This window comes from Nicotiana tabacum, chromosome 18 (genome assembly GCF_000715075.1).
Source record: "Nicotiana tabacum cultivar K326 chromosome 18, ASM71507v2, whole genome shotgun sequence".
NCBI classification, from domain to species: Eukaryota; Viridiplantae; Streptophyta; class Magnoliopsida; order Solanales; family Solanaceae; genus Nicotiana; species Nicotiana tabacum.
The window spans coordinates 32,396,566-32,418,938 of NC_134097.1; the positions used below are offsets into that span (position 1 = coordinate 32,396,566).

A 22,373-nucleotide genomic window follows, 5' to 3' on the forward strand; every position below is an offset into this window, starting at 1 on the left:
GAGGGTTTCAATTGTTTTCTGGTTTTTCTGGTTTCTGGGTGTGTGGTGATACGTGGGTGAGGGTGTGGGGTTGGGAGAGAGAAACGTGGGGGGGGGGGGGGTTGGAGGAATATACGGTACCATAAATATAGGAGTGATATAAGGTACAACTAATGTACAGTTAAAAAAACCTTATGGTATAAAATTGGTAATTAGGTATACTAAATATAATTATATCAAATCTTAAACATTGAGGGTAATATAGTTTTCTATATGGCATAGGAATATAAAGATTCCATTAAATTAAGGACTTGTTAAATAATTTTAATTCTAATTTGGAGAATATTTTTGGGCCTTACGCCCCAAAGCAAAAACTCACCCAACGCTGATGCATATGCCTAGAGCAATGGGGCCTATGCCTCGCGAGACTTTTTGGTAAAAAAATGTTCTTGACACGTGGACATATCAATGATCAACACGTGACAAATACTGCCTAGTCATCTCCAGGTCAAAGTGAAAGATCAACTAAGAAAGTAAACCACAAATTCTCTAAATTGGGATCAAATGGTGTTGATCCAAAAGTAACCACCCCGAGTCTCCAAAAAATGATTGAGTGTCCGAAAAATCCGTGAATGTCCGAATAAGGTATCTCCGGATAAACAATCAAGGCAAATCCTAAATCAAAACCGAAATCCGAATTTTTTGGATTTTTGGTTTGGATTTTTGGATTACGGATTGAATTTTGGACTTAATTTTTAAATTTTTTGGATTTCGAATTGGATATTGGATTTGGTACTTCGGATTTTTGGATATCTGAAGATCCAATTTTTTTATATTTTATATATACTCTATTATCCATATGCCAATAGTAATAAGTTCAGTACCCTACCTATTAGATATTATCTCATATATTCAATATTAATTACTAAGTTATTGCCAGAATATTTTGTATTTGAACATGATTTTACTGTTGCTATTTCTTATCGGTCGTATTAATGTCTCTGTTGTATTTTTTTTATATTAATTTCATTACTTGAATACTTTATTTAGATAATTGTGGCAAGAATGAGGAACTTTCAGTAATTTAATATGAATACTTCATTTGTATATTCATTTTTGTAAAAAGTAGAAACATCTCAACTTATACGCTCAAAACCGAAAATTCATAATATCCAAACCGATTAACCTGAAACCGAACTTACAAAATCCGATCCAATCCGAACTTATTTGAATTGGATTTGGGTTGTCATTTCTTCAATCCGAAAAACGAAAATCCAAACCGAAATTCTCATATACAATCCGAACTGCCCGAGCGCCCACCCCTAAACAGACCAGCAACTTTTGACAAAACCGAGCATCAACACTAATTCAGCAGTTACGGAATCCAACATTAACTCAGTAGTTACAAATCATTCAAATGTAATGGACGGGTCTAAATAAATGCTCATAGTAGATCAATTATTCGGGGGAGATAGTCAGATAGCTACTTAGAATTAGTACAATGAATAATTACACTTTACTATCATTGTAATCATCTAATTTATACTCCACAATTCTGCACATTATAATTCATAGCAACCTGCTCCGCACAAGGCTTGCTTGATTGGTACTACTGGCTTGTGCATCTAAAGGGTGGGACTAACAAAAGAATATTTAATTATTGCAACTCAGTGAGTTGCTCTGAATCAAAAATCAATGTTTGTTACTGCAAAATTTTGAGACCTTTAATCAGACTAAGATAAATACTAGCCTTAGTTTTTCGATCTTTTACCTTCATACACTGAACATTTATCGAATCTAGAATCTTGAAAGTTTAGTTTCTTTTTTCAATCAACTGGCATTAGCCCAAGCGATGCCCAATCCTGTACTTTCCCTTGGTCAAGAACCAGCCAAAGTTCTCTATACTTCTTCACTACTCGTAAAAGTTGAACGGAGTTGACTGTGCATAAATAAGCATAGTTGGCCTTCAATGTGAGCTGATGTTTTCATGCAAATCACATTGATGTGTTCAACTTTGTGAAAACTCAAATATACAAGCCATTTTTTAGGATAAATATACAAGCCATTGCAATAGCTTTGTTCAAATTAGCAGCTCAACTTCTTGAAGATAAAATAGGTAGGAAGTTTACAACATATGTACACTTCGGATTGCATCTACTCTATGACAATTTCTGATAAACCTCCTCCAAAACTTGCTCCAAGGTGTTTTTTCTTGGCACAACATTCTTTTCTGAAGCTGTCACAGCATCCACCGATGTGTCTCTTCTCCAACAGCGAACAAACCTTACGACCACTGCAGTCTAGGTAATGATGATGGTTGTCCCGTAAGATATTGATGGTTGATCGAACGGTTGGACCACATTCTGCAGCATGCTTCCTGCAGCCAGAACGGACGTCGTGGCATGGTTTGTATTTGCAGCATCTTCTAACCAGCTTGGCTAGTTCTTCATCAGTTGGAGTAGTTTTAGAGTGAAGTCCACAGTGATTTACCTGATCTTTTGGTTCATGTTTGCAGCTGCTGGAGATGACCATGCTCTGCTTTGTGCTGTCACAATGAGCAGTTTCTTGAATTTCACTTTTTGATACGTCGTCAATGCCATGGACTTGAACTGAAAAACAACAATCATCTGTTGCACAACTGTCATATGCCTTTTCTGGATGTGAGTGATCGTGTTCCTTGTCCGAACAGCCATGACCGACAGCATGAGGTGATTTTATACCTTCTCCAACAACATCCAAGATTTTCTGCTCCAAGTTGTTCTCCTCGTGGAGTGGATTATCATGCGAATGACAACCATGGATGCTTAGAGAGTCCAGGATCTTATCATTTCCGCATGTCATCGATCCTGAAAATCTCAGCCCTAATTAACAAGTAGTTTTTTATAGTTAACGATACATAGCAATCAGTTAAACTTCTATCTCAAACTAGTTGGTGAGTAACATTATCCATCATTTTTTTAGAGATTTGCGATGCATATGCTATCTTCTTATGAAGTTTGATCGAACATTTATTGTAGGAGTGAAGGTGGAGGAACACTTTGGATCATATGATTTGGTAGTGCCTACCTGAACTTGCAGTTTGGCATGTTTGATTGGTGCTGTCACAATGAGCAGTTTCCTGGATTCCAGTTTCTGATACATCAGTTTTATTGCCTTGAACCGAATAACAACATTCTTGTAAGGCACAACTGTCATATGCCTTGTCTAAATTTGTATGATCATGTTCCTCGTCAGAGCAGCCATGACGAAGATCATGACTTGATTCCTTATCTTTTCGGACTAAATCCAAGCTTTTCTGCTCCGAAAGCTTTTCCCCACTGAGTGGATTAGTAAGTGGTGAATGAAAACTGTTCTCGGTTGCAGAGTCCTGGCACTTCTTATTTCTGCATGACCTTGAACCTGAAAATCTCAAACCTACTCAGCAAATGATTCTCATAGCCTCTCCATACACCTCAAGAAAAACTTTATTTGTTTCAAATCATGAATAAAAAATTGGCTGCTCTCCTCTAATGCAGTATGAAGAAGGGTCTGTGACAGCCTATATTCTCAAAGTTGTATATGATCTAAGAATTTTGTCACGATGCTAGAGATTTGCAATTCATAGACTACATGATTTCAGGTTTAACTAACCATTATATCCTCCGACAGAGGGCCAAATAATACTTTAGATCCTATAGTTTGGTTCGGGGGGTATTAACAAGAAGAGGAATCTGGTCGTACCTGAATTAGCAGTTTTGCATGATGGACCAGACATCTTTGAAGAGCATGATTCAGAGTTGGTTTGTGAATAACAAGAATTCTTGCTATTGGTGTCCGAGCACTTTGTATTTCCACATGTCCTGGAGCTTGAAGTTGCAGATTGGCTTTGTGGAGCACACAACTTAGACATGCATGTTTGATGATCGGGATGTGAAGGATGGCTACTATTGTCTTTTGAGTCTGAACACTTGCTATTTCCACATGATTTAGACCCAGAAACTGCAGATTGACATCCTGGAGCAGACTTCTTGGTAGAGCACGTTTGAGGAATTTTGTCGGATTGACAACATTTTTTGTCACTGAAGTCGGAGCACTTGGTACTTCCACATGATTTGTTGCTTGAAGTAGCAGAATGACATTGTGGAGCAGACATCTTGGAAGAACATACTAGAGAGTTAGTTAAAGAATGACAATTACTCTTGTGAATGGAGTCTGAGCAATTGTTATTTCCACATGACTTTGATTCTGAAAGTGCAGATTGGCCTGCTTTAGCAGCCATCTTCGATGAACAGCATTGAGGACGGGGATGAGAATGAAAACCACTATTTTCAACGGAGTCTGGGCACTGATTATTTCCACATGACTTTGATTCTGAAACTGCAGATTGGCACGCTTTAGCAGCCATCTTCGACGAGCAGCATTCAGGACGGGGATGAGAATGAAAACCACTATTTTCAACGGAGTCTGGGCACTGATTATTTCCGCATGACTTTGATTCTGAAACTGCAGATTGGCATGCTTTAGCAGCCATCTTCGACGAGCAGCATTGAGGACGGCGATGAGAATGAAAACCACTATTTTCAATGGAGTCTGGGCACTGATTATTTCCACATGACTTTGATCCTGAGGAGACAGGTTGACATCTTGGAACACACACCTCGGACGAGCATGATTGACTTGTACATTTCTTTTGTGACTCAATATCAGAGCAACACAGCTGGGGAGCATTTTCCGACTTGCAACATGAAGCTTTGTCTTTGTGGTGGGGAGCATGCGAAGGAGTAGAAGATCTCCAACATTTTTTCCCATGTCTGCGTGTGCCTCCTCGTAGAAGTAGCATGCTGTTCAAAATCACTAGCAAGCATGTCCCAGTATCTGCGAGGACAGCAGCCCAAACCAATGGATAACCTGCTATTGCCAATGCAACTATGGCAGCCTTTGTAACGACTGATATAATCATATTCTCAACAATCTTCCTTCGAACTCTTCTAGCAAGACGTGCAGCTTTCGGTATTCTTCCGATGTCATTTGTCATTAGTATAACATGGCCTGTTTCTTTAGCGAGAGCTGACCCAGAGATGCCCATTGAGATGCCAATGTCAGCTGTTGCTAATGCAGGAGCATCATTAAGGCCGTCGCCTATCATCGCTGTTGGAGCTTCCTTCTGAAAACCCTTGATGATTGTTGCCTTGTCCTCTGGTAGGAGTTCTGCTTGAAATTCATCCAAAGCTCCACCTAACTGCATAATTGTTTCGACTTACAATCAGAGGTGGATCTATGATTTTGAGTTTATGGGTTCTGGATTCTAAAAAATATGGCTCACTGCTCTGGATAAATTATTTAAATACATATGAAGTGAATTTTTTAACACAAATACAATGTTTGAGCCCCGTAAGCACAACACTAGTTCCGCCCCTGGGTACAATACAAGAATAGATACTTGAAATTCAGATTCAGCTTAAATCATCATGCTAATCTTGACTCTTTATGCTAAACATAGCGTGTCATGTACGTCTGATGTAGGTTTCATATGTGAAGAATTGTACGTCGTACGTCCGAAAATCGTCCAATTATTGGAGAACAATAGCATATCTTATATTAGTTGTGATAATAACTTGGTTTATCCAGATCAACATTTAACCTTCATCTTCACATCACACTGTCTTAAGTATTTTATATGACCCTGTAAAGATAAAGCACTTACTTGGTAATACGTTCTCTAAATTTAGATGAAATGTTTAACCAATGTTGATGATAGAAGAAGGAAACAATAAGAGTTCAGTGAAAATTCTTAAGACTAAACAATAATCCAAAGGGTTTTATAATCATTTCAGCGTAATGCAGAATTATTAATATACCTGATCCTGCACATGGTTGGCAGCTGCATAACAATCACCAGTAAGCATCGCGGTTTTGATACCCATCTGCTTCAGTTCTCTCATTGCTTCTTTTACACCAATTCGACAAACATCGGAAAGACTGAAAATTCCAGCTGGAGATGATCCCAAAAATATGTATCCAACAGACTTTCCTTTGAAACTATCACCCTCTATTTCTGGTACTGAAATTCAAACATCCACCGCATTAGTGCTAAACAGGTCAAAGAAAATCTAACAGCAAAATTAACTGGAGAAATCATATACTTATAATTATAACTCTGATGTTTTATCTCTACTATGAGCATAAGAAATGATTCAACCATTTACCTGTGGTACATCCAGCTCTTGAAGAAATTTTCCTATTCCCGACATAGATTTCCATTCCATCAATTCTTCCAAATATCCCTTCACCAGGAAAATTTTGAAACTGCTCAACTCTATCAGGCTTTGGCTCAACGGAATTTGATTGTGCATAGTCCACCAGAGCGGCTGCCATCGGATGACCTGACTTGCTCTCAATGCTTGAAACCCTGAAAATATTCACTAGACAATTCAGTATTTACTCTAAACGAATGTTTTAGACCACCGAACAAGGCTTCTATTCAGTGTGCCATGTGCTTTTGTATTGCAGTATCAAGAATATTTGAAGAATTTTAGATTATAATACATTGATTATGTTTCTAAAATTTATATGACCAAGTACTTTTATGTGTCCTCAATGTATAAGATCCAACTATTCCATCTAAGTTCCTGAATATCAGACGGCTGACGTTGTGTCTATATGTTATTTTGGCTCTATGGTGAACCATTAGAGCCATTTCAGAAACTTCAATATGAGAATGTGAATGTGGCACTCCCTATTTCATCTTTTATGAATATATGATATAAATCAATCATGTTATATCACTATCAATGTGCCGTGAAAGATAATCAGTTAAGATTTTGAATTCTCTTTGGCAACATAAAAGAATATGTATGAGTGGTAACCTTTACCAGTAAAGCAGTGTATTGAGACTAAAACCATCAATCAGAGACTTGAACTCGGTCACCATAAATTCTCCTTTAGTTATAGTCCCTGTTTTGTCAAAAGCCATGATTTTGATTTTAGCTAGAGTCTCAAGGTACTCTGCTCCTTTAAACAGAAGACCGGACGTTGCTGCTTTTGAAAGTGCGCAACACATGGCAACTGGTGTAGATAGAACAAGTGCACACGGACATGCACTCACCAATGTGACCAAAGCCAAGCGATACCATTCATTTCGATTGTGAACTCTTAATGCAGTAGGAACAATTGCCAAAGAAGCTGATATAGCCACAATTGCTGCAAAACATCACCAGTCGAAATCAGACATACACAAAGAGCAGGAAAGTATTAGAAATAAAAAGTTTTAAACGAAAGAGCAATATAGTAGTGCGACGCCCATGACTGCAGGCAGGCTGAGAGGGCGGGTCAAGTGAAAGGACTGATAGACTTCTATGCTGGCAAGCTTCCGAAGAAGGGATTCATATGACACCTTAGGGAAATCTCATATCGAAAAGGGAGAGGATAGTGACGTGATTCATAAGACAAAGAACAAGTTCACACGGTACGTGCATTTTTTGACTTGATGTGGCACAACATAAGATTCACTAACCTGGTGTATAATATTTAGCACACTTGTCGATGTATCTTTGGGTTTTTGATTTCTTGTTCTGAGCATCTTCGACAAGCTGCGCCATCCTAGCCACCGCACAATCTTCAGCCAAAGCCGTAGTCTTAACACTGATATAGCCTGAAGAATTGAGCAAATAACATTAACAAACAATACTTGAAGTTTCAGCACTAAATAAATGAAGCATGAAGAAATACTATACTACCATTTAGATTTGTAGTGCCAGCCCAGACCGTTGAATCTCTTTGCTTAGAAACTGGAAACGACTCGCCTGTCAGTGTTTTCTCGTCCACGTCACATTCCCCTTCCACTACAACTCCATCAATAGGTATAGTTTCACCAGCTTTCACAGCAAGAATGCTATTCACCTTGACTTCATCAACATTTACGACTTCTCCGCTTTCAGCTAAAACTGCTGTTGGAGGGACTATATTGACCAGTGATGACATAGCAGCGGTAGCCTACATAACCATAAAGGTTTTCATTTATCAGAATGCTTTATCCATATACAATATCAGTGAGAAAATAAAGACACAGAGTTATGTTAGCAGACAAAACCTTCATTGGCCATCTCTATATTTTGGTAATTTTCAGTGTGCTATAAAGTTTGTAGTTAGGACCTACTATTTAGCATTGCTAAAAAAGTAAGAAAAGATAAGCATAGGCTTATGTCGTTTATGTCAAAGAGACTAAATTCCAATACCATATTTGTTAAGTAGTTAGTCATGTTTAGTGTCCCACATCGGGAAGTAGATACCTATTATTATGTAATTACTGTATATAAATAGGGTTGTACAATACTTTAATCAATATAATAATTTTCTCCCGTGCATTCTCACATGGTATCAGAGCAACCGTGAGAAATTTATCGTAGTGCATAAATTCCAGCGACTCCGGGAAAAGAAAACAGTCAACCGGAAGCCCTTTTCCGGCAAAAATAGGTCTGTCCGCAAGAATCATACTATCTGTCAGTGTTGTGCAAAAAGTAACACCACCGGGAAGTAGTTCAGAGCTCAGCGACCAACCTATTAAAAAATCTCTGGCAAAAAAGGCTACACGCGCCCTCACGCGCCGCCGGAAGAATTTTTCCGACGAAGTTCTGACGCCCACGCGCCGCACGTGAGGCAATTTCCGGCCAGAATTTGGTAAAATTCCTTCAGGGCAGTGTCTTCTCCTTGCAAATACGAGCATACCCATCCAATTTAAATCAAATTCAGATCACTTTTATATTTTTCCGGCGTGAATAGTAATTTCCAGAAATTTTTTGTTTTTTCGGCACAACATTATAATGACATTCGTATCAGAAGCCTTTAACTCACAATCTGTTGGATCCAATTCGTTGAATCCAATCCAGATGGTTTCTTTATCGGATTATACTGAGTTCCTTCAGTACAAAGCATGTAAACAGACATCTTCAGGGATAGCTTCCATTGTTCAAACAGATAGTAGCGTGACTTGTGTCTCCGAATCTTAAACCTTTGAGTCTTGGGTCATTGATTCAAATGCATCTGATCATATTTCTGGTAACAAATCTCTTTTCACCAGTATTCATATTCTCAATCTCTTCTAACAGTCACAATGGCCAATGAGTCTCAAACCATGGCAACTGCAATAGGTCAAGCAGGCCCACTTCCTTCCTTACCTTTAGATTCAGTCCTTTATGTTCCCAATAGTCCTTTTAATCTCATAGCCGTTAGTCGCTTAGCCAAATCACTTAAATGCGCTGTTTTATTTCTTGATGACCTTATTTTTATAGAGAAACATAGTACGGGGCGGATCATTGGTATCAGACATGAATTAGATGGATTTTATTACCTTATCCTTGCAAAATCATATGGACTCGCATCTTGTCTTCCTTTAATAACTTGTCTTGTTACCGATTCACCAGATTTATTACATAAACGGTTGGGACATCCCAGTTTGTCAAAACTTTAGAAAATGATACCTGGTTTATCTCACTTGTCCACTCTAGAGTATGAGTCATGTCAGCTCGGTAAGTATACCCACTCCCATTTCCCTCAGCGTCACCTTTTACTTTGGTCCATTCAGATGTTTGGGGTCCTAGTCGGGTCAGTTCTACCTTGGGATTCCGCTACTTTGTCAGTTTCATTGATGATTATTCCAGGTGCACTTGGATATTTTTGATGAAAAATCGGTCTGAGCTATTTTCTATTTTTCAGACCTTCCACGCTGAAATTCAAAATCAATTTGGGGTTTCTATCCGCACATTTCGTAGTGATAATGCCCTAGAGTATTTGTCTTCCCCATTTCAGAAGTTTATGAACTCTCATGGGATTATTCATCAAACATCTTGTCCGTACACATCTCAACAAAATGGGGTAGCTGAAAGAAAGAGTAGACATCTTATTGAAACTACTCGTACTCTACTCATACAATCTCATGCTCCGTTGCATTTTTGGGGTGATGCAGTTCTTACATCTTGCTATCTTATTAATCGTATGTCATCTTCAGCTATCCAGAATCAAGTTCCATTCTCTGTCCTGTTTCCCCACTTACCTTTGTTCTCTCTTCCACCCCGTGTCTTTAGAAGCACGTGTTTTGTTCATAACCTTACTATGGTGGTTTATGTTGATGATATTGTTATTACTGACAATGATCAGGATGGTATTACTAATCTGAAGCAACATCTCTTTTGGCACTTCCAGACTAAGGATCTAGGCAGATTGAAGTATTTTCCAGGTATTGAGGTCGCTCAGTCTAGCTCAGGTATTGTTATTTCACAGCGGAAGTATGCCTTAGACATTCTTGAGAAGACTGGAATGATGGGATGTAGACCTGTTGACACTCCTATGGATCCGAATGCTAAGCTTCTGCAATGGACAGGGGGAGCCTCTTAGAGATCCTATGAGATATCGGAGGTTGGTTGGCAAATTGAATTACCTCACGGTGACTAAACCAGACATTTCTTTTCCGGTGAGTGTTGTAAGTCAGTTTATGGATTCTCCCTGTGATAGTCACTGGGATGCAGTTGTTCGCATTCTTCGATATATAAAGTCAGCTCCAGGCAAAGGGTTACTATTCGAGGATCGAGGCTACGAGCAGATTATAGGGTACACAAATGCTGATTGGGCAGGATCACCTTCTGATAAACGTTCTACGTCTGGATATTGTGTTCTAGTAGGAGGTAATTTGGTCTCTTGGAAGAGCAAGAAACAGAATGTAGTTGCTCGATCTAGCACCGAAGCCGAATATCGGGCCATGGCTATGGCAACGTGTGAGCTAGTGTGGATCAAGCAATTGCTCAAGGAGTTGAAATTCGGAGAAATCAATAAGATGGAACTGGTGTGTGATAATCAAGCTGCTCTTCATATTGCGTCAAATCCGGTATTCCATGAGAGGACTAAACACATTGAGATCGACTGTCACTTTGTCAGAGAAAAGATACTCTCAGGAGATATTGTTACAAAGTTTGTAAAGTCGAATGATTAGCTAGCAAATATTTTCACTAAGTCTCTTACTGGTTCTCGTATTAGTTACATCTGTAACAAGCTCGGTACGTATGATTTATATGCACCGGCTTGAGAGGAAGTGTTAAGTAGTTAGTCATATTTAGTGTCCCACATCGGGAAGTAGATACATATTATTATATAATTACTGTATATAAATAGGGTTGTACAACACTTTAATCAATATAATATTTTTCTCCCGTGCATTCTCACAATATTTAATCTTTATTTTCTCCAAATAGAGCTGTGAAGTAAATTAATTTTCAGAATGAAATTTAATCCACTCATCCACAAGAGAGCTGCAGTTTAGTCCTTACCATTATACAATGTTATTGAGGTAAAAGAACAGAAGACAGCTGAACTGATTTCTGGTTTAAGTTAGAGCCTTCTAAGAACAAATTCTTTTAAATTAAGGTGATGCCTATGATGGAGAGTGGTTAATGAGGCAGGTTAAGCCTAAGAACTAATAGGCTTCTAGACTAGCAAACTTCGGAAAAAACGGTGCATATGACATTTTAGGCGCGTCGCAAAGGGAGAGGAAGGTGAAGTGCTAGGTAATATATGGTACAAGTTCACATGGTAAGCACGTTATCGGGCTAGATGTGGCATTACCCAAGCGACAAAACTGTAAGGTCTGTGGGTGAACCGCAGGGAGGAGACTCAATTCCTACGTGTGGCCTGGTTTGTGATGCCCATGCGTAGGGCGGGCTAATGAGGCAGGTCAAGTAGAATGACTAGCAAGCTTTTGTGCTATCGAGCTTATGAAGAAGGGGTCCATATGACACCCTAGACAAAATGTCTCAAATCCCTATAAGACAGCACAAGTTGACATGGTAGTGCCAACACTTTTAGGTTCGATGTGGCGTAATCCAAGAGACAACTTGTTAAAGTCAGTTTGGCCAAAGTGGAAAATATGTATCCTGAGAAAAATTAGGTGTTCATACTTTTGGAATCACAATAAATAAAAAAAAAATATACTGTCAGATATATATATATATGTACACTTTCCATTTCTTGTGTAAGGAAATTAAACAGGGACGAAAATTCACAAACCTTGTGACTTGCCCTTGACTCTAGCCATTCTGCAATGGTGAATAAGAAGACAATAGTACCAGCTTCCCAATAATCGTGTAAAACAATTGATCCCGTCACTGCACATGACAAAACCAGCTATAAGAATCAGCATTTCTAGCTTTAACATTATGCCCTTGTAAAATGATTGCACTAAGTTCCATTAAAATTTAATACTACTTCTAATATAATCCATATAATTCGTCTTTTTTAAGGTTTTTGCACATCGCTTTAAAAAGACATTTAATAGCCTCAATTACAAATACTAATAGCCTTTTGTCTATACTATCCTTTGTCTCTCCTTAATCATCAAGTATTTCGAAACAAATTCAATTTGCCAAAACAATAAGCTCCTGTTTGGTCATAAAATTTGAGAGCTTTTTTCAATTATGTGTTCGTTTATAGATTTTAATCATTTTTTGGCACATGTTGAAAAGAAAATATTTAAATCCCAAAAACAGTTCTAGAGTAGTTTTTGAATCACAAAACTTCCCTAACACAATTTTAACTTTCAAAAATTATTTTTCATATAATCTTCAAAAACTCTTTTTTCTTTTCTTCAAGTTTCAACCAAATCTATGTCCAAATGCTAGCTTAATATTTTGGACTGAATGGAGTATTCTTATCTTCATTCATTTTACCCTTTCCAATAACTCATCTTTTTCTTTTCTTATTATTTATTTAATTTTTGGGTTTTTGATTGCTGTCACTCTAAAGATGGTAAAGCAACACCAAATTGAGATTCTTGTCCTGCTAGTCCATTTTACAACTTTCTTAGCCAATTTTATTCAAACAGGTACTGATAGAAATAAAGAGTCACAGTGACCTTTTCTTCTTCAAGGAATCATATCATATCTTGCTACTACTTTTTAAAAGATAAAGCTATAAAGTACCTAAGGATAAGTCACCTTTGTGCTTTTCACCATTTCCATACATATTTAGTTGAACTGCATTATTCAGCTATATTAACTCGACTGTTAACTGCTAATTAGCTCTTTTATTGTTTATATGAAGGCTTAAAATTGAAGTTTATGACCAAAATTTTCCTGCACCAAACGGTGTTCCTAGTGGTAATTGAAGTGGGCGTACGTAGAACTATGAGGTATCATGTTGAAATCCAACCGAGACAAAAATTGATAGGTAGTTTTTCTTAATTAGGTGATTATTCCTATCTATTTAAGCCTTGGTCGGCAACACCCTCGTAAAAAAGGAATAAACTTTCTTTTATTTGCTATTGCTTTTACCTCATTAGAAAAATGGACATTTTACTAAATAGAGAATGTTACTTAAAGAAATTACATTGCTCATTTTCTACTATTTTTTTTTTAGAAAAAAGGATTTTGGGAAACTCTGCTGCCTGGTAATATATAGAAGTTTCTTTTACTTCTATTGCCTATTCAAGTGTTTTTTCCCAATTACTGGAATTATTTAATTGCCAAAACTTATATTTCTAAGAATTCTTTTTTTTTTTTGAATAAAACCCTAAGAATTCTTGCAAAATCTTTTGCTTTCTCAATTAAATTTTTGTCAAATGAAAACATCAGTTAGAACTAGAGCATCTGTTGTATCTGTAGATTCTACTGCCAATAAACATCTCAGTAATTTAGAGGTAGTTTAGATGTATTTTTCATGATATTGATGATACAGTATGGGATCAATGTTATTTATGAGATAAAAAATGGGGTCACTTCATGCTATAATAAAATATACATAATTTCACATGGAGCTTTAAAAGTTATTTTTTTCTCTTTTTAAAATAATAATAATAATAATTGCAGTAACATCTCAGAGTATTTCTAGTAAATGCCTTCCGTAGTAACCGTATATCGTTGAATTAGGAAAATATCAAACTTAGTCTGCTTGTAAGTTCGAGTAATTAAAAAATCATATTTGATATAAATTCTAAATTTTTTTAAAAGAAACTAAGACGGCATCAAATGATAATCAAGGAAATATGATGGATATTTTTTTATGCAAGATGCAAAATTAACTGTGAGATTTTAATCGTTCAAATAATATTTTGATTTATTATCAATGCAATTTAATCAAGTTTATAAATTATTGTTCTATTATTTACGTCAACATATCAAACTTGATATAAAAAATTGCATGATATTTTAGATTAACTAAATATGATAATTTAAAAATTATTTACGTTACTAATAAACTAAATTTTAAACCTTGCCGTGACTGATATTACTACTGATTAATACTATGACAAGAAAATCTGGTACGAGTCAACGTCACCTTCTATAAAAGGGGCAAGAAAGACTTGCAGGAAAGTCATTTTCTTTGCAATTATTTGAGGAAAAAAAAGAGAGTAAACGTTACACATTTACACATTACTGATGTGGGCTCCGTTGTTTGTGCTTTACACCTGGGAAACCATTTCTGATATATTACGAGTTACATAAGCAATTTTGTACTTTCCTTACTAGACAAAATCGAAATTCTTTTTTCCTATCACATCTAATTTTACTTGACACTAAATGTAAGAAAAAAATAATTTTTTAAAAATATGTGGTATTAAATATTTCAGTCAAATTTTTTTTTTTGAAATTTATGGTCTAAAAAGCTTAAAGGACAAAATTTTGTGGTCATAATGTTTTCGTGACTATAAAAACTTTTCATTATTTAATCTTTTAAAAGACTTGATTAGAGCGAAATTAATACGGAAGTCGGAATATACTCCACTGATTTGAAATTAAGGCATCTTAACTGATATTCCAAGGTTTTTATTATATTGTCCTTTATTTTTCTACGCCATGTAAATCAACAAACACTAAAGATAGTTTCTTTTTGTTTTTTATTTGGTATCTGATCCTCGTTTTGGGATCTAATTAATTTATATCAAGGCGCCTGGATGACAATAGAGGAGTACCTACTGCTCCATCGCAACCTTTTGGTAGTGTTTAGTCTCTTAACTAAAGGTACAACACTACAAGTCTATAACTATTTGTTAAATATATGCTAGCCTTTGTGTTGAGCTGATTAATTTGTATCAATAATATATGTCATACTATCTTTCTGACTATTTCCTAGACACCTTTTTTTTTTCTCTTTTCATATTTGATATCATTAAATAAAAGATAATCTGTGATAGAATCACTAATTCCATCTTGAAATCTAAATCATCCTATTCCAATATGGAAAAAGAAGTTTATTTGTGTAGTTCTAGGTCACCTGAAAATATTATAACATAAAGTATATCAAGCATCCAATAATTGTTTTTCATGCTTTCGTTATTTAAAGTCACTAGGGTGGTCCAATATTAGCATCTAACACCCAAGAATCATCCCTCCCACTCCAATCTTGTGGGTTAGTTAAAGGTGCATTCTTAAATACAATATTTAATTGCATGCCCTATGGTGCATGCTTTTTAATGAAATAATGAATCACAAAGCATTATCAAGAATAAGGATTCAAGCATCACATTAGAAGCATCCAATTAGCTAAGAAATTAAAGCAATAGCCAAATTTCAATCACAAAGCTAAAGTAGGAGCACATATTAATTCTATAACCAAATCAACTTCAAATACTCTTATGGTAAATTACTCTCTCTGTCTCAATTTATATAGCACAGTTTTCTTTTCTATCTTTTCCCAAAAATCTATCACCTTTTCATAATTAAAAGTAATTTAACTTTAAAATTATTATTTTAGCCTTAGTGAGATGATTTATAACACAAATCTCTAAGATTTATTTCTTGCCACAAATTTTAGAAGTCTTCCTTTCTTTCTTGAATTTTTTAACTTTAAAATTATTATTTTAACCTTGTATTTAGATGCCTAAGATTTATTTCAAACCATAAATTTTTAAAGTATTCATATTTTTCTTAGATTTTTTTGTTTAATTAAATACCGTCATATAAATTGGGACAAAAGGGAGTATCTCTTTTTGCTTTTCAAAAAGTTAAAAAGAAAGAAAAGGAAAAGCAAAGTACCTGCTATTAAAACAAGAATGTTGATGTCAAGAGTGAGGTTTCGCACGGCAGCCACACCTCTAAAAATAATTGGAGGAATCCCAACTGCAACAGCTGCAAGTGCTAACCATTGGAAAGGTGCAAAAAAGTACTTCAAAAATGAGAGTCCAAGCAATATTCCACTGCCAATTGCAAATGGACTTGGCCATTTCTTTTGGTAGTTTTTCTCTCCTTTCACTCTTATGCTTGCTTCTAATCTTGCTTGATTCAATGCTTTAACTACATCCACAAAAGATAGATGGTAACTTCAATAATTATAAGGATAATATAAGTGCTAATATATTTTTTTTAGTTGAAGTGTTTGTACAAGCTTTTAGAAGGAAAAAAAGTGTTTTTGAGGAGAAGCAGAAACAATTTTGGAGAAGCAGAAAAAAGTAGTTTCTCTCTAAAAAATACTTTTTTAAAAAGCTCTTTTGACAAAAATACAATTAAAAGCAGTTTTTAAAAGCTTGGACAAACACTAATTGTTGCTCAGAAGTATTTTTCAAATTACTTAGCCAAACACAAACTGCTTCTCACCAAAAATACTTTTGAAAAAAAAAAAACTAATTTTTGCAGGTTAGTCAAACATGCTGTAAAGAATTTACATTATATACACACAACCAATGTAAAACATACATATATTATCGGTTGCAATTTAAAAGATTATAACAAGTTTCATGTTACTGTACCAATTAAACTTGCAGATAAGAGTTACCTTTTGTTAGCTAGGTCCAATTTATGTACCACTACTGTTAGGTGTGCAAGAAATGCAATAAGACTGAAGTAGAAAAGAGACTCTACTAAATATATTTAGGAAAGATCGCAAGAATGAAGAAAAGAAAAGGTTAAGTTTGTTGAATTATTCTTTCTGGCTAATTTTTCACACTTGAAAACTGACCATAAGTAACAGACGTTAAAAAAATGGGAAAATAAAGTACAGTAATTCATCAAGAAAGGAAAAAAAAAAAACAAGGAAACTACAATTACTTTGTTAGTTCCTAGCAACTACTCTTCAACACAGTAGATGCAAAGCGACATGAGTCAAAATATTTTCTCTAACGGTTCAACAGAGATCGCCTCCATCACTAAATTATCAACAACTAGAAACTTGGATTTCTTGCCACAATTATGTAATTTGTGGGGCCAAATCATATATAACTATTCTTATAGTACTCCTCCGTTTCAAGATGAGTTAGTTTTACTTGGCATATAGTTTAAGAAAAAAGAAGAAACTTTTAAAATTTGTGGTCTTAAAAGTTTAAGGGGTAAAAAATTTATGGGGTCATGACATTTGTGTGGCTATAAAAACATTCATTAAGGTAAATGGGTAAAATGAAAGATTTTAAAATTGAATTATTTCCAAATTTAGAAATGTGTTATTTGTTTTGGAATAGACTAAAAAGGAAAGTAATCATCTAATATGAAACGGAGGGAGTAGTAATTACAGGTTTCAAATAGACCATCGAATCTCAGAATTTATTCCAAAACCTAATTGTTAGAGAAAAAACATTTATAAACTATACTCCTCACCTACTCTATCCCACTGAGGGCTGGGGCGGATACGATGGGCAAGTCGGAGGCGGAGCTAGAATTTTTAAGATATGGGTACAATATTAAAGAAAAGAGAAAAAAAGTGGAATTGATCCATATTCCTTTGAGTAATAACTCAATATTCAAACAAATGCACAATTCATCTTTTGTGGAGCATGTGTGCCAACAGAAAATATTAGATGAATTTTAGAAAATACATACTTAAAATACTTAGTTAGGCGGAGACTATGGGTCCATGTGCTGCATAAACTCGACCACATGAATTTTTATGAGAGTCGTTTTAAAAGAGAATTTTTATGCATGTTCTTGACTAGAAATTTCAAAAGAAAAATAGTTCATGTTTTTTCCGTCTTGGTTACTCAATCTAATAAAACTAAAAATAACCACTTTAAAGATTTTCCCAAATTAATATATACACTTAATTCTAGCAAATGCCAACAAACAGAAAGAACAGTGCTTGAAACAACTACCACCAAATATCACTTGAACAAATCAAAACCGTTTCTGATTCCATTTGTCTCCCCCTTCTTGTCTCTTCTCTTCTCTTTCCTTTTTTTTTTTGGCGATTTCTTAAGAGAAAAATCACTTTACTTAATATATATAAACTTACAAAAAAGAAAGGAAATGTCAGTTAATTAAGAAAAGATGAAGAATGGTACTCCTATCGCTTTATTTCATTTTATGTGAATTTATTTAACAAGCCACAAAACTTAAGAAAGACTTATAATAATATTTTTATGACTATAAAACAATACTATTTAAGAAAAAAAATATGAAGTTTAAAGTGAAATTACATCAATATATAAAAAGGTAACGTTCTTTTCAGAACATATTAAAAAGAAAATAGTATCACGTAAAAAATAGAACTGAGAGAGTAATAAAGGTGTGTAACTATCTTTCTTACCAATTTGTTGCGGAGAAATGAGAAGAGAATCATGAATAACAATGACAGTCTTTGTTGTGACAATTACTGAAACCTCTTTAACCCCTTCAAGATTCTTGAGAATTTTTTCAACTAGAACAACTTCTGAAGTACAGCAAATTCCCAAAACATCAAAATAGCTCTTGCTCAACTTCTTTGTTTCATTCATTTTTTCACTTTCCACCATTTTTCTCCTTCTCTAAGGAGGAGGAGAAGATAATAGATGAAAAAGGAATTTCTAGTTCTGGAATATATTGGATATACTTTTGTTTTAGAAAGAGGTGATGAGTTTCTCTTATAAGAACATGCAGAGAGAATGAGTAGGTTTCAAAGTTTTGAGGGGTTTAAATAAGAATAGCACCCCCGCCCCCCCACCTACCCCCTCCCCCCAAAGGGAGAAGAAACGTTACCTTTTCTTCCTTTTCGTTTTCTCCAATTATTTTGCGCTTTGTCTTTTTTTCTTCCTTTTTCACATTATCATTAATTAATTTAAGATATATACTTATCGTATATAAACTTACCATGTAAACTTTTTTTGAGTTTAAGTTATATACCTTGTCAGTGTAATAATTTTTACACAATCATGCATGTTATCTTTGTCCGTTGTAACAGATAACATGTCTTATTTTCAGGATTAAGAATTCTACATTTTAAGAAGAGTAACTTGATAATATAAAAAGTGTATAACTTATAGTCATTTTTCACATTATTTATACTTTTTTATTCGTTGTGATAGACTATTTATCTTATTTTTAATTTACTAATCCTGTTACGGAATAAATCGTTATTAGATCTTTGGTTTTGTTTGTTGCATTTTTTACTATCCAAAAGCTCTTAGGGGTGGTGCCAAGATGGTGGTACAAACAGTTCGGAATCACTAAGAGGGAAAACAGCATTTTGGATTACACACATGTAAAGCACCTAAAAAGAGAACTAGTTTAGATACTTTAAAGTAATTTATTGGTTACTTACCAAACTTAATCTCTTAGGAATATTACTAATTATTCGGTTCTCGTAAGTAAAATGAAAAAAGAAAAGCAAGGGTTTGATAGGAAAATAATTGATACCAATTTAATAAGGTCCTAATTAACACTAGCAATATATATTCTTAAATTTATATGGTTGTTTATAATATAAGTAATATTTCTTGAAACAAGTAGATAAAATTCCAAGTGGGGGTATTGTCATTGTTTTGGGTAGGAAATGCACAAAACAGGGAATAAATATGTACGAAGCAGTATTCATCAAATCCAACTTTAAGCTCACTTCAAGGAATATTCTTAGAGATTTTCTTGGCAAACTTTATTATGTAGGAAAATGTGGCACAAGCTCTAAAGAATTCAATAGATTTATAATTCACTTCCTTTATTCCAAGGTCTAACTATTGAAAATCGTATTTGGATAATGATTTATATGCGTAAAAGTGTTTCACTTAATTTTTTTTTTAAAAAACCATACCGTTCTTTAAGATGAAAAACAAATCGTACTTCTTTTAAACCTTTTTCTAACCTAAGTTATCGAATTTAGCAGTGAGAGAAAGGAAAAGATTGGTTTGTGAGTGGCAACGTGAATTGGCAAAGGTTTCACGTTTATATTCCTTATTATTAGTATTGTTGTTGGAAGGATATTTGATAACTGATACGCATATTACCTAACTTGTAACGTGAAAAATGTTCTACCAGAAAATTCTTTATTTTACTTTTTTAACCTCATGATATTTTTGGATAAGGAGAACAAAGTATTAAATGCTAATATGGATTCCTTTTCTTTTCATATTTTCACCTCAAGACCTTTCATGAAAGTGCAAATCACTCTAACTATTCAGCTTTATACATTATTTTTCTTTATTTAAAGGCATAATATATATACGGCTACTTAAACTTGTCCCATGTTATCACTTATCTAGCCCTTATATCCGTATTTCGAGATCTCTATTAGCTCCATTTAGTATTTTCGATTTGCGTGCACAATTCGTGTCTTTTTCCGGAAAGATTTTATGTGAAAATTTGAAGAAAACATAATTTTTGGTTTTAAAAATAACTTGAGTTGACTACGTTCAATATTTTGTGTAAACGACCCCAGATCGATATCTTGACGATCCCTGTGGGTTCGTATTGTAATTTTGAACTTGAGCATATGTCTGGAATTGAATTTGGAAGTCCCTAACTTGATTTGTCGAAAGCTAGTAACTTAAAAGTTTAAATATTTTCTAGATTTGACCGTAGGTTGACTTTATGGCTGCCCGATTCGGATTTCGGTTCTAGAATATGGTAAAGGTTATTTTTGTTATTTGAAACTTGTCTGCAAAATTGGTGCAAATAGAAGTTCATTTAATAGGATTTAGACGCTCGGTTGTGAATTTGGAAGTTCTTGAGTTTCTTTGAAAATTTCACATATTTTGATGTTCGATTCATAGTTCTAGGTCTTACTTTGGCGTTTTGATCACGCGAGCAAGTTCGTATGATGTTATTACACTTGTGTGCATGTTTGGTTTGGAGCCCAAGGGACTCAGGTCAGATCCGGATAGGCTATGGACCATTTTGAACTTAAAATATTTCTGGTTTTTTACTATTGTTGATGGCGTATTGTGCTTCGCGATCGCGAGAGTATCGCGAGAAGCTACTCTCGCGATTGCAAAGGGGAAACTGGGGTTAGGGTGGAGTTCTTCTTCGCGAATGCGAAGTAGTGAAAGACTTACCCTTCGTGAACGCGACCGTCCTCACGCGAACGCGAAGGTTTAGGGGATTCTGGGGGAGGCAGGTGGTTACTCTACGTGAACGCGGGTGCTGGGTCGCGAATGCGAAGGCATGTGGGAGCAAGCCTATGCGAACGTGGAGGGGCTTGCAAACGCGATGGCCTTCTTGGTTGTTATGCATTGCGATCGCGTTAGGTGCTTCGCGAACGCGAAGAGCACCTAACGTCCAGTGATTTAAACACTCTAAATCGGGATTCTTTTAACTTTTACTATTTTAAATTTGAGCTCGTCCTAGAGGAGATTTTGAAGAGATTTTTCATCCCAACTTCATAGGTTAGTAAATTTTAACTTATTTTATTATATTTTCATAAACATCCATTGATTTTAACCTTTAATCTATACTTTTTTACTGTAGAAATTAGGGATTTAGGTAGAAATTGGAGATTTTGAGAAATTGAGATTTAGACCTCAAATTGAGGTGAGATTTCAAAACTAATCACATAACCAGGCTCAGGTGAATGGGCAATTGGGTTTTGGTCCGAGTCTCGGGTTTTGACCAAGCGAGACCGGGGTTGGCTTTTGTTTACTTTTCTAAAATCAGTAAAGATTGAATCTTTTTCTCTCGTGGGTAGTTTCTAAAGCCTATTTGAATTATTTGAACAATATTTGGTTAGATTTGATTGGTTTGAAGGCTAATTTTAGAGGAAAATCCGCAGTTAAGCATTGATTTGGTTACGGAATGGGGTAAGTGTCGTGGTTAACCTTGACTTGAAGGATTAGGACTTGTTGGTTTATTTGCTACGTGAATTATGTGTGGGAATAACGTATATATGAGGTAACTAGTACATATGCGTTGTTATCGGGTTAAAGCATGCGGGATGGGAATTGTTTCTTTGTTCTAAGTTGTTTATTTGACTTTGTTCTCCATGCTTAGGTTAGATTACTACTTTTTAATTATTTGTCTCATATTTATTGTTTATTTTGAAGATATTCGGAATTTTTGAAAGCCGAGTTTGATATCATGGCACTATAAATGAATTGAAATTGTTTCCCGCCTTGCAATTGGATAATTGGATTTTGGTCCAAATCTCTGGTTTTGACCAAGCGGGATTGGAGTTGACTTTTGTTGACTTTTTCTGAAATCATTAAAGATTGAATCTTTTTCACGCGTGGGTAGTTTCTATAGCCTATTTTGAATTATTTGAACTATATT

General features: G+C 35.1%; 1 protein-coding gene across 2 annotated transcripts; it reads right to left on the minus strand.

Moving 5' to 3' along the window:
* Positions 1 to 1,938: 1,938 nt before the first annotated feature.
* Positions 1,939 to 18,783, minus strand: LOC107827156 (cadmium/zinc-transporting ATPase HMA3-like). 2 transcript variants are annotated; one of them, XM_016654238.2, is made up of 11 exons: positions 18,448 to 18,783; positions 15,972 to 16,229; positions 12,010 to 12,107; positions 7,695 to 7,950; positions 7,472 to 7,609; positions 6,831 to 7,158; positions 6,165 to 6,367; positions 5,817 to 6,019; positions 3,700 to 5,197; positions 3,046 to 3,378; positions 1,939 to 2,840 (listed from the first exon to the last, which is right to left on the minus strand). In XM_016654238.2, exons 1-11 carry the CDS (start codon positions 18,650 to 18,652, stop codon positions 2,134 to 2,136), a joined length of 4,227 nt encoding a protein of 1,408 aa, XP_016509724.2. In that variant the 5' UTR covers positions 18,653 to 18,783; the 3' UTR covers positions 1,939 to 2,133.
* Between the last annotated feature and the right edge of the window lie 3,590 nt (positions 18,784 to 22,373).